This window comes from Polypterus senegalus, chromosome 5, assembly GCF_016835505.1.
Source record: "Polypterus senegalus isolate Bchr_013 chromosome 5, ASM1683550v1, whole genome shotgun sequence".
Lineage (NCBI taxonomy): Eukaryota > Metazoa > Chordata > Cladistia > Polypteriformes > Polypteridae > Polypterus > Polypterus senegalus.
In genome coordinates this window covers 143,520-156,188 of record NC_053158.1, presented here as the reverse complement: position 1 = coordinate 156,188, position 12,669 = coordinate 143,520, and the positions used below count along the sequence as shown (strand labels likewise).

Sequence of the window (12,669 nt, the reverse complement as noted above, 5' to 3'; positions counted from 1 at the left end):
TGTTGACACCCAACGCCTCCCAGGGGATACTAAAGATCTCACCCCAGGTTCATCAAGTTTAAAAGACCCAGATGGGCAGTGCCAACTGTACCCGAGTTCCTTCTTGACAGTTTGGCCGAACCAAAATGGATGGCTGAGTCCAATGAACCAATCAAACGGCCAGGCTGAGGAACGGCTCACAGCCATTGGGCTTGAAGTGCACGGCCAACAAAGACGAGCAGTTACATCACAATAGGTGTTTGATTGACAGCAGGCTGGGCGGGGCTATACGTTTAAGCGACGCCGCATGGGCGGAGCTTAATTCTGAGCTGACAATGGCTGGGCGGGTGTAGATGAGTGAGAGGCAGCAGGCTCTGCCAATCGTCAAAGACCAGGACCCTTGTTGATCCTCCAGAGGGTCACTGGACAATGGACGAAGTGGAGTGAGGCACTGGTCCTGTGAACTGTGCCCTGCAGGGTGGCAAGCAGCAGGCACCAGACCTCTGAGAGGACCGATGTGCCCACTTCCCATGTCTCTGCTTTTGAATCATCTGAGGTCAGGAGGACAAAGCCGGCCAGGCTGCCAACCACACACACACACACCTTGGGTGACACAAGAAGACCCCACACCCCCCACCTTAACTTCTCTGCCTCCTCGGCACATCACTGCAATAACAGAGAAACCCAAATGTACCCATTTTATTATATAGTGCCTTTCCAGAGTGATCAAGTGCCATCCCAGTGGAGGTCGCAGTGCAGTCTAGCCTTCTGATTTTATAGCGCCTTTCACTTGTCAGTCCGGCTCTGTCCACTTCTGTGAGTTCTGACTGCTGATAGGACCCACACAGGGCGAGTGAGTGCTGAGTCCGGGGCAGCCACTAGGGGGCCTTGTCATCTACTGTTGAGCAGGGTGGCACATCCCAAGACCACCAAGTTCTGTGGAGAGGGGGTGAAAGACCACCCTGCCATTTCACCATTCAGATGTCTTAAAGAAAGCGGATGCAGCCGGGTGGCCATGTGGATGGAATTTATTGACATGCAGACCACCAGGGACTAAACACCAAAGGCTGCAGGCGGGCATGGTGCCAGTGTGGCTATCGGGCTGGGGGTTTGGCATTCTGCTCAAGCCCTGCTCATTGCTTTATAGCGCCTTTCGTAACAGTGCTCACAGTGAAAGAGGAAGTCAGGCGGAAGAGTTCATCGGACCACCGGGGCAAATGCAGAGGCCAGCAAGAAGAAAACAGTTTGTCAAAGTGACAGTCGTTCCAGCAGTGGGTCCCTATAGGTCACATCGGGGTCCTGATGCCATGACAGGAAGTGGTGATGTGGTGGCTCTGCAGGTGCCTCTTGTGAGATGAATATTTTGGGTGAAGGGGGCACAAAAAAAGGCAAAAAAAAGGAAAGAATGGACAGTGTGGTCAGCTGATCCCCTCACTCAGCTGTCACATGAGGACCTTAAATAAAGCGGGGTGACACTTGCAGCTGATTGTCACCCCCCACCATACTCAGTAGTTTTCTCCATCTTCTCCCCTCTCACATTCAATGTCACAAGTCAAACACCCTGGGGGGCACCGGCAAGTGACGTCAAAGTGCTGCTCCACAGTCCCAAAACCAGCGTACAAAGTGCTGCCACCCTCCAGTCTTCTGGGCGAACGCAGAAGCATCGGGCACAAGCAGAGGGGCTCACAGGGTGGGTATCTGAGGAAGGCAGAAAGGAGCGCAAAAAAACAAAGAAAGAAAGAAAATGGGATGGACAGGAGGCTCCGCTGACTGGTCAGCACCAGGTCCAGCGAGTGGGTGCGGATCCCATTGGCACTACAAGAATGGGACAGCGGGCGGCTTCAGAGGGCGCAGCCAGCCATCTCTCCGGTCCGCGCCCCGCCGCGCTGCAGCCTCTCCTCCCGTGGTCAAGCGACACGAGCCGCCCTCAGCATTGCTCGGACACGATGAAGCCCTCCTTCTCCTGGCCGGCCGGCTCCACTTCGGCGTAGGCAGGGTGACCGGAGCCACGGCGGAACTTCATGGCGGGCCACCTGCTCGGGCGCCTCTGTGTGGGGGCACAAGAAGACAATCGTTCAGTTAACTGTCACTCGGTGATATTCACCTGTTATATAGCGCCTTTCACACGACTGATTTACCTATTATATAGCGCCTTTCCTCTATCTGTCTGTCTACCTGTTATATAGCGCCTTTCACGTCTCCCTACACCCCACAGACTTCCCTTCACTTCATGCCACTTCTTTATTAAACTGATCACCTTGTTATTAAATCAATAATTTAGACAGCAAATCATTTCAAGCCCTGACTAGCAAATGATAAAGTCGTTATATAAAAGGGGCGGGGCTTCTCTGCCACGTCCCCCAAGGGTCTCTGCAGGCTCTCCCCCATTCTACATGTCTCTCGGCATCTCCCCATCATGTTGGGCTCTGTGTCTTCATGGGTCGTCCCCCTTGAATTTGGGTCTTCACTGTCAAGCTGCAGGAGAACTCGGTGGGCGCCAGTGGCTGACCGGACCCTGCAGACTCGCCCCACGTCAGCCCCCTCGTGTTTAATTGCACTGGCCTCCCATCCAGGGTGCTGCCCATCGACAGACTCAAATGTAAGAATAAAAGCCCAATGAACGATTATTGGTGTTCTCAGGGTCTGGGGGCTGCAGCCTGCCCGAACAGCAATGGGCACAAGGCAGGACTCAATCCCAGGTGGGGCATCCATTCATCACTGAGCTCCCTCAGACTCACATGGACCAAGGCTGGAATTGCCATGAAGACACATAAACTCTACACAGACATCGACTGGGCACAGCAACTGAACCCAAGAAAATGAATGGGGTAGCTGGAGGTGCCAACCACTGTGCCACCCACCAAGTCAAACACATGTACATACAACCTGAGGAAGAAGTGGGAATGTCCTGGCACATAATGGCACAACATGAAGAGGGCAACTTGGCTACTCACCTCGATGAAGAACAGGCTGGCTGCCGACGTGGGGTGGTGGTACATGTAGATGCTCACCAGCATGGCTCCCACCATAATGAGGATGATGAGCAGGATTCCAACGATGAGGCCCGTGTGCAGTGAGCCGCCCTTCTCCTCAGTGGCACTGTCTGCTGGAGAGGCTGTGGAGTGAGACGAGAAGATAAACCATTAACGGAGGAAAACCTGGGCATCAGATCATATAGTGCCTTTCAGAGTGGAAGAGGTCAGGTGTCTTAGCAGCCGGGACCACCAGATGCCTGGACTGCAGTTGGTGGTCTTCACCATTGTAATTTGAACCACAGACTGGCCTGTCATTTTGCTTGCCTCCTACACTCTTTGTTGCCCCCTTGTGGTTTGTCAGGGAGCCTGACCCAAGCTCCACTGACCTCCACAGCTGATTGGCTGGAGGTGTAAGTTCATAAACAATGGGGTGTGGCCTGAGTTAGAGGAGGAGCCTGTCCGAATTGTCATTTGGGATTTTCCAACCCACTGGAAAAACAACCAGGAATAGCAGGTGACCAGAAAAGAAACTCAAATGAAGAGAGTTGAGGTAAGGGGGGACACGGGACTAAGGGGGCCAGTCAGGCGCTTGGAGGGGCTTCATCTCTCAGCAGACCTCACCATTCCAGGTGTAAGAGCAGAGACTCATTGAAGGCTCATTACTGTCACATCCTCCAGAGCAGGGCCAGGGTCTACAAGGTGCAATGGGGTCTTGACCAGGGTGCTCTAATGCTTAGTGAGATTGAAAGTAAGTCTAAGGGTGGGCTTTACAGCAGAGAGGGGGTCTACAGCCCCTATGGTCACCGAGTCCAAGCATTTCTCTTCTGATTCTCCGTGACACTGCTGTCACTTCACATTTCTCCCATGTTTTAATTTAGAAAACTGGCTTAACATGCAGGACCAGTTGGTGCACCAGCGTCCCCATATGGCCACATGTCATGTTCAGAAAAGCTGAAGCACCAATGAGAAGAACTGAGTGGGCAGCGGGCAGCAGGTGGCACTGCCTCTCTGTTCGAGGTCACCTGTATATTTGGATTCGTCCTCTGAGAGACCTCCAGTTAGGGGCAGAGCAGTGCCAAGATGCTCCAGCAAAAGGGGTGGGAGAGCCTTGACTGACAACCCTGGTGCCACCTGTGGGGCGGAGACTGCGTGAATGACATTGGGGGCGTGGCTTAAAAGAAAGCATTGCACTGGCCTTGGAAGTGAAGTCTGCTTTGTAACACTTTGGCTCACAAGGCCATCTTAAACAGGTTGGCATTGTTGCGGGTGCAGCTGGGTGTCCTTGAATGAGGCCCCACAGATTGTCACAGAGCAGGGACACATGGACCACCTTACACTTCCCACATTCTGTCAGGGGTGTCCGTTCGCGTCATTACCGTGTGCTTGTCAGGAATGTGTGACTGAGGTCACCTGTTGGGCACAAGAAGAGACGTTGTGACACTGTGTGTGTGTGGTGGTCCTGTGTGTGTGTGTACTGCACTGTCTACACTCCTGGGGTCCGACGAGCCGCTCTGAGTGGGCACAGCACTGAACCCAACATCAGTGTGAACTTCTCTCAGCATTTGCTTTGTGGATTTCTATCTCATCTTCAAATGGCTTTCCAGTTAGCGGGGGGCTCCATGGTGGTCCGGGGCATGCTGACCCGTCACACACTCACCTTTCATATTGTATTTCTGATCCTAAGAACTCCTTCTGAATGCTTTGAAATGACGTCACTTTGGATTGTCCAGCACCTCCTAACTGACTGGAGACCCTCCATGTGACATCCTGTAAGATGGCACACTTTTTAGGGTTCCCACTATTTCTAGCCCTCTAGACCCACCAAACCCTCATTGTTTGACCACATTTCGAATGACAAACCAACAGGTGTCTTCAACCAAAAGGACCAGAAGGACTTGAAGATGTCAGTCAAAAGACCCCAGGGGTTCACCCCCTAATGGGATACCAGGGTCAAAGTTGTTATCAAAGATCGGTGATGCTGGTGTGTGGCGTGTCGTTTGATGGGAACTCAGGATTGCTGCTCACCAATACGATAAACCAACTGTGCTGCCCACCCAGTCCAAGTAATCAGTGTGTTAACATTGGCAATGCACCACCTGTTGAAATGTATCTTGTAATGCATGAAGTAATAAAATGCACTGCGTTTGTCATTCCAACAGGTGGCACATCAGAAACATTCATAGTAATAAAATGCAATACTACAAGTGTTTGTGATGCGCCATCTGCTGGAATGGCAAACGCAGTGCACTTTATTACTACAAATGTTTGTGATGCGCCATGTGTTGGAATGCCAGAGACGTAGCAAACTGACACTCATCTCTGAATTTTTCTGATGTTATTCTTTACTGGTGGTCCCAGACCCCTCAGAGCGACTCTCAGAAGGCTCCAAATGACAAGCATGTGCCCACTTTCAGGTCAGTGACCGAAGTGAATCTGACGGAACTTGTGATCCTTTAGTAGCCCCCTCTGGACCTCCATCAGAGGTGACCAGTTTCCACCTTTGCATTGAGGCCCACACTCTTCTTCTTAGATCTGTTCATCTTCCTCACATCTTCACAATTCTGACTTTGACATCGCTTTGTCATTTATGTCACTCTTCATGCCTTTCTGCCACCTTTAGGGCTGTGCTGGGTGGGTGGAGCCTCTGGAGGCGGGACCACCACCTATGCCCCTCCCCCTTGTGATCTTCCCCAAGGCCTGGCTGCTCTTGTGGTTCACATCTGGGGGTCTCTGAATTTCCTGCCGTTTTGCTTCCTCTTTTGTGATTTGCCATTTGGCTTCTGTTCTTCTGTACGCTCATCTGACGTTTCTCTCGATCTTCACCGCCGGTCCTTCTTATGGACTGGAGGTTCTGAGGGTCTTCTTCTCTCACCTCGTTTGAATCTGAAGATGGTCCCAGTTCAGGTGCTGCCCCTTGTTGTCCCGTTGTTTGGAGTGAAAGGCCATTTTGAAGGCGGGGGCTCCGAGTACTTCAGGGAGGCCATTTTGAAGGCCTTACTGTGGTATCAGAGAAAAAAGAGTGGCCAGGGCACCACGACGATATTCAACATGGTGGGCATCTGACCCAAAATAACAATAGAAGATATAAAACACAAAAATGGAAATCACAGAGGACAAAGCTGGCTTGGTGACACCTACCTCCGGTGTCCTTGAGGTGCAGCGCGATCTTGGTGTCATCTGAAAGAGAAAGAAGAAAATAAAAGAGCCAGCAAAGCCAAGGCACACAATGGTGGGCATCTAGCAGGCTCTCCTGACTGGCGCTAAGTGCATTCAAAGCCATCCTGGCCGATCGATTGTCCCCAACTGTCCCAATCTCCTTTGTCGGGCCCATCATGTGACACGTTAGTCGACACTTGTATCATGTTGACATCGGGAGGACAAAACGACCTGACCACCCCCATCTCTGGGCTGCCATTTCCATCTTGGCATCAGAGTGCCAGGCCTACCAAGAGATGTGGATATGGCACCACCCAGTGGATGGGCACTCACAACCTTTGACATTTACCTTTGATATCTCAGCTGAGCGTCACTTCCTTCCTGCTGTGATGTTCTGCCCCCACAGGGTACATCCTGGGACAAGCGGACATGAAGTTGTCACATGGTGGGTGACATCCCCTCCCCTCCATAACACACCACTGGCTCTTGTGGTTGGTGCAGAGACCCCCAGAGCAGAACAGGACCAAACAGAAATGAAACTAGAGACCACCGGAGATGCCACCCTGACTCGAATCGTCGCCCTCTTCTGGATGAGGCTCTGCCAGTCACATGACCAGAATTACCCAATAGATGTCTGCTTCACCGCTGAATGCCATCATTTCCTGTTCATTATTGGCATTGCTCAAGGCAGAAGAAAGCCAACTGAGACCACCAGGGGTACAAGGCGGGCACCTCCACAGGATGTGGTGAGAAGACAGCAGATCAGAGAGTGGGGGGCTCAGGGAGGACCCCCAGAAACATCAGGAGCCACTTCTGATGAAACAAAATGCAGACGCTTGGCAGTGAAGACCAGCAGCAAAATGGCAGCCAGCTGCCCTCCAGTAACCTGTGGTGGAGGGTCTATCATGGCATGGGGCTGCTGTGTGGTCTCTGCTTCTAGAGATCCTGAATGTGCTAAGGGGACCACCAAATCATCTCAGCTCACCAGGGTCAAGAAACTACATGAAGGTCAAAGATTGGGCTCCTCTAGCGGGGCATTAAAGAGTCAAAAGACTCTTGAAAAGGGCAAAAAGAAATGAATTGAGGTGCCACCAAAGAGGACGAGAAATGAGCAGGAGGCTCCAAGATGGCAGCTGTTGGCACTGCCACCTTACTCAGAGCCTTGCGCCTCCCAGCACTCCAAGGGGCTCCTCCAGACATTCACAGATGTCATCCTGCCATTGAAAACACAAAAAACCAAAAGGCTACCCGAGGACGGGCACAGCACCAGTTGGCTGCAGAAAGGGGCACCAGAACCACAGGGTTCAAAGTCAGCCCCTCAGAAGGACGTGACGTAAGCCTAACCTGCCATACAATTTCTGCCTTGTGATGACATCACAAATGGAAGATGTGGCCCCGATGAAGCAGATCTGCCAACTAGAGATGAACGTCACCATCATCATCATCATCACCAACTGCGTTTTGAAACTTGAGCCACGCTGAGCACACGGCCACCGGCCCAACAGGGACAACAAGTCACCCTGTCAGAAGAGCCAGCAAACCGCCATTCAGCACGGACCACCCACCTTACCCAGTCGGCGCCTAAGGGGCAGAAAATGCCACGAGGATGGCAGAAGGGCACAACTCAGCACTGGGCATTATGGATTAGCACTTTAGGGGGTTTTGACAGAGGGCGCCAGTCACAGATGTTTGCTATGGGGGGCCTGCAGCAGAATAGGAGTGACCAGCTTCAGGCAGCCATGATGGCAGAGAGGACTAGCGGGCACTGCTAAAAGCTGCCTGCGCCATCCCCATGACCATTAATGTGCAGCTGCTGTTACTGGGGTCCGTCACGTTCACCTGGTGTGACATCAGCTTGGATGAATACACAGAAAAGGGAAGGGGCGGAGCCTGAGAGAGACAGAAGGGGTGGAGCATTGCAGAAAAACCCCTCTGAAGGGGTGGAGCCCCACCGTGAGAGCTGGCAGACACAGAGAGTGATTGGCTGACCCCAGTCAGCTGCCTTGTCCAGGAGGAGTCTGCGCCCACCGTCGCAACTGGACATCAAACTCGACGCTCTTACTGCTTTGTTCATCTTTGCACTACAGCGCCATCTGCTGGCCGAGGGGTGCGGTGCCTCACCTGCCCTCAATCCCAAGGTGCCACCAGTGAGACGAGGAAACACAAACACGGGAGTCTGAAAGTAAGGATGTGACATTCAGGCCAGCAAGTCTGACAGTCACACCTCTGACTGGGATGGCTGCACGACTACGGTGGTCCGACACGAATGTTAAGCGGGGGCTCTCGATGCTCTTCGGCTGACATTTTCATCTCCTCCATGCCAGCGGACCAGGTGCCTTTATCGCTCACCCTGTCCAGATGTTCAGGTCAGTGGGCGGACCCTGGTGTAGCAGCCCTTGGTGGTGCTGGGGGGGCTAAGCCTGGTTCACCCACTGCTTCTCTGACTCGTGGTGGCACCGACTGGACCTGTTGACTTTTGACCTCACCCACAGTTGTATCTTTGGCCTTCCACCTGCATGTTCTCGCTGCCCGGTGACCCTCATGAAGACAACATGCTGCCCACCACCTCCACACTCAGCTGCTCTTTTTCTCTTCTGAGCGAATGAAGGAAACGCACGACGGTGAAGACCAGAAAAGTCACCATAAGTGCCACCTAACGAAGTTTTAGGAGCTAATGCCAAAGTGAAAACCAAGATGACACAGTGGGCACAATGGCCATGCCCACCACACCAACGCCCACCTCCCCATTTCCATGCCCACTTCATGCTAAGTCCCTGCAGCCCCAAATCCATCCTACCTTCTGTCGGCATGCTAGTCTGCCACTGAGAAGTCGATGGCACAGAGCTGAGCGTCGTGAAGAGTTTGCTCCCTGTGGTCATCGGTGGCAGCAGCGTTGTGGTAAACGGCGGGGGCCTGATGGTGTCCGGGATGCCATCACACACTTTTTCTTTAGCCTGGAATGAGGGATCCTGATTAGCAGGGTGCAGTTATGAGTGGGCAGTGCCCAATAACAGAGTCACCTGCCCAGCCAGTGACAAGCAACAAAAATGAAGTATGAGCTGCCTGCATACCCCCATATGCCCACCCCAGGAAGACCAGACACTGCATCGACAGGAAAATTCAGCAGGTGGCACCACTGAGAGCAAAACTGAAGGCTCTGAGCCTGAAAGGTCCATCCTGTGTGTGTGGGGACAGCGGGGGTGCGCCAGGTGCGAGGAGTGTGACAACACGGCGACCTGAGTGGCAGGACTGTGTGGCTCCTCCAGTGAAGACCCCTGCTCTGCTGCTTGATCTCCACTGCTGTCCGTGAAAGAGATGATGGTGGCCAGGAAAGCCTACACTGCCCGCTTGGGTCGTGGCATCGGCTCTGCCAGCTTTGGCTCTTTGCTTAAGATTTTGGACTGCAATCTTCTGGCTGTGAAGGTGTTGGGAGACACTTTACTGGTCTCTGTCTGCTTTTATATGTAAATTAAGGCACCAATTTGAATATTCAAATATTCATTACATCACAACCTGCCAGAACCTTTTGCACTTTTGTTTACAAAAAATCCTTTTGAATGTTGGGGTTGTCAATCGTTGTGGACCCCCTGCTTGGATTCTCATTTGTGTTTCCCTTCATCTCGTGGCCCACTGCCTCTGGCTTATCTCAGGGGTCCCACACTGATGCCCCACCTCTCGTATTCTTAGTGACATGACACACATTGCCTTCTCTTCACTTTTCTCTTCTTCAAAGAGATAACAAGGTTAGTGGCGAGGAGCAGAAAAAAACACACCTGTAGGGGGCAGCACTGCAACACGGCCTATGGGAGGAAGACTCTGATGGACCAGTGAAGGCACTATGGGATAGATAGATAGATAGATAGACAGATAGATAGATAGAGAGCATGAGAGGCGCTATATAATAGATAGATAGATAGATAGATAGATAGATAGATAGATAAAGAGCATGAAAGGCGCTATATAATAGATAGATAGATAGATAGAGTGAAAGGCACTATATAATAGATAGATAGATAGATAGATAGATAGATAGAGTGAAAGGCACTATATAATAGATAGATAGATAGATAGATAGATAGATAGATAGATAGATATAGATAGATAGATAGATAGATAGATAGAGTGAAAGGCACTATATAATAGATAGATAGATAGATAGAGAGCATGAAAGGCGCTATATAATACCCTGGCCCACCACATTTGTCTTCTTCTCCAAAAAGGAAGGCCTCAGTACTTTGAGCTGCTGGTGTTTATGTTAAAACTTTAAGAAAAGCGGCCCAAGTTCCTCCTCCAGGGGGCGCCACTACGACTGTGGGACCTTCTTTCTCCCTTCTGAGTGACCCTGCACTTTTTCTTTTCTTTTCTTTTCTACTGGCTTATTGTCTCCCAAGCACTGTAATGGAACACAAAGGACAGAGCGATGGCCAAATGTGGGTTTCGTTTTTTCCGAGTTCCTTTAAAATGCTGGAGAGTCACATGACACATCACATGACACATCCCATGGCACATCAGACATGAGCCCCTACTCATTCACCACATCCCTCCACCCAATCCACTGCCAGGCTGCCTGCCCTCCTGTTGTTGACCCCCCCATCCATCATCAGAGGTCTGATGCCAGGACTGCCAGGGTCAGATGAATCCATTTCTCCAACTGTTGGGCTGCCATAATCCAATGAAGGAGTCTGCTGCCCTCTACTGGCCCCCCAGTTGCATCCAGGACCCCCAGCCTCCCCACCCCAGCAGACATCAAACAGTCAAAGGCATGGCTACCTGGTCAAGGCAGTTGCTGTCCACCCAGTCCTGCCTGTGCCGATCAAACCCGCTGGAGCACCTGTAGGAGAAGAAGAAGAAGAGGTGAGCTCTGGTGAAGACCCCAGCTGGAGGTGTATTTACACGCAGTGTCCAGCAGGTGTCAGAAGGGGTCTCTAGACATTACTCGTATCTAGCGCTGTTCTGACCACCGAGAGTGGGGAGCGACTTCAGTCTCCAGCAGTGTGTGGTGCCCACCTGGCATTTTGTGCCAGTACAACACATACGGTGTGTGAGTAGTCAACACAGACAGACAAACAGATTTGAAAGTCACTATATAAGAGAGACAGAAAAGAAGCCCCAGGACCCCCAGCAGCGCTCAGGTCACTAATGGACTGCTGAGAGAACAATAAAAGAACAATGAGGGCAGCCATTGAAGAAAGCAAACGGACACAAGTGCCAGGTGATGACGCCACCATGGAGTGAACCTTCGAGCTAAACGTGTCACCGCTGAAGTCCCCTGCTCTGAACAAATCCAACACAAAGCTTTTTAAATACCTGAGTTGCAGGTGAGAGCCGTTTGTGTTCATCCCAACTGATGGTCCTCCGTGGGATAAAGAAACTGAAGAGGAGAGACGGAAGAAGATGCCCGAGAGGTGACACATGAGCGAAGGGGGCGGCTATGAGGATGACAGGCTATACAGTGCCCTGAGGTGGGCACTACAAGGTGAGGAAGATACTTAAGAACATGGTGGGTCCTCAGCTGCAGTGCTGGCTTCAGCTTCAGCCACCATTTTACAAAAACAAAAGACAAAGCAGCACAAGAGAAAGTTCAGAGGCTGAGGGAGGTGACGCAGACCAGAAGCCATTGAGGAGGCTAATGGACTGTTGTCAGGGTATATAGCGCCCCCAACGTCTAGGCAGGTTAGGCTTATGTGACACACCGGTGAGGCATCGCCTGCAGTGCTGGGTTTCAGTTTCGCTCTCCATTTTATTACAGAATGACAAAGTGGCACAAGAGGAAGTCCAGAGCAGAGCAGCAGGGCCGATTCAGGACCACGGAGAGCAGCTCAAGGAAGGACAAGAAGCCAATGGATCTCATGGAAGAGCTTGAGGTAATGACAGGACCAGCTGGGACATGAAGCCACAATGGAGGTGGCGCTCAGGTCATACCCCACGCCGGTGAGGCCTCACATTGAGTCGTGACCTCCATTTTACCAGAGCCATGCGGTCACAGGTGTTGTCCCCAAGTCATGTCACATAATCCACAAGTCAATTACGAGGGCCTCTGCTTCGTAAGAAGTACCTGAATGTGAAGGGTGTGAACACAAAATGGAGGGCATCAGCTGAAGGACCACCTCTCGCCATCACTGACCGCTCAGAAGTCCCAAAGCTCCAGAGGTGAGCCCCCCACCTGGGGCTGATTCGGTTACCCTGGAGAGGAATGAAGGAGCCTTCAAGATGAGGGGGTCCCCGGACTGACGAGGTCGGCGTCAGTCATGAAGGACATCAGCCCACCACACGCCAGCTGCTGGTTTACTTTCCTCAACGAGACCCCGAGGACGTAGACGGTCCCTAATTACGCACTCATTTCTTCACACAAAGAACAGACACGTAGAACAAGTGGCCAAGTCGCGTGGTGGGCAGTGAGACTGTGAGGACCCACATAACCTAAGCCGGTTGGTGGTCCCTCATCCCGATTATCCCAATGTCCGTGGCAGAGCAGCAGGGTGTGTGCCAGGGTGCGACCAGATGGCTCTGTGTGGCGTGGCAGGAGGCAGCGTGTGTCCTTGTTCATATTGTGTCACCT

At 51.9% G+C, this 12,669-nt stretch overlaps 1 protein-coding gene across 1 annotated transcript in view; it reads right to left on the bottom strand.

Annotated features, from left to right (window-relative positions):
* Positions 1 to 663: 663 nt before the first annotated feature.
* Positions 664 to 12,669, bottom strand: part of plxdc2 (plexin domain containing 2) — a 60,832-nt gene continuing 48,826 nt past the window's right edge. Inside the window, exons 10-14 of the mRNA XM_039754225.1 lie at positions 10,881 to 10,941; positions 8,908 to 9,064; positions 6,093 to 6,131; positions 2,934 to 3,094; positions 664 to 2,026 (exon numbers count right to left, since the gene is read on the bottom strand). Coding sequence (XP_039610159.1) covers positions 1,907 to 2,026; positions 2,934 to 3,094; positions 6,093 to 6,131; positions 8,908 to 9,064; positions 10,881 to 10,941 — 538 coding nt within the window. The 3' untranslated portion in view covers positions 664 to 1,906. The remainder of the gene's footprint in view (positions 2,027 to 2,933; positions 3,095 to 6,092; positions 6,132 to 8,907; positions 9,065 to 10,880; positions 10,942 to 12,669) is intronic.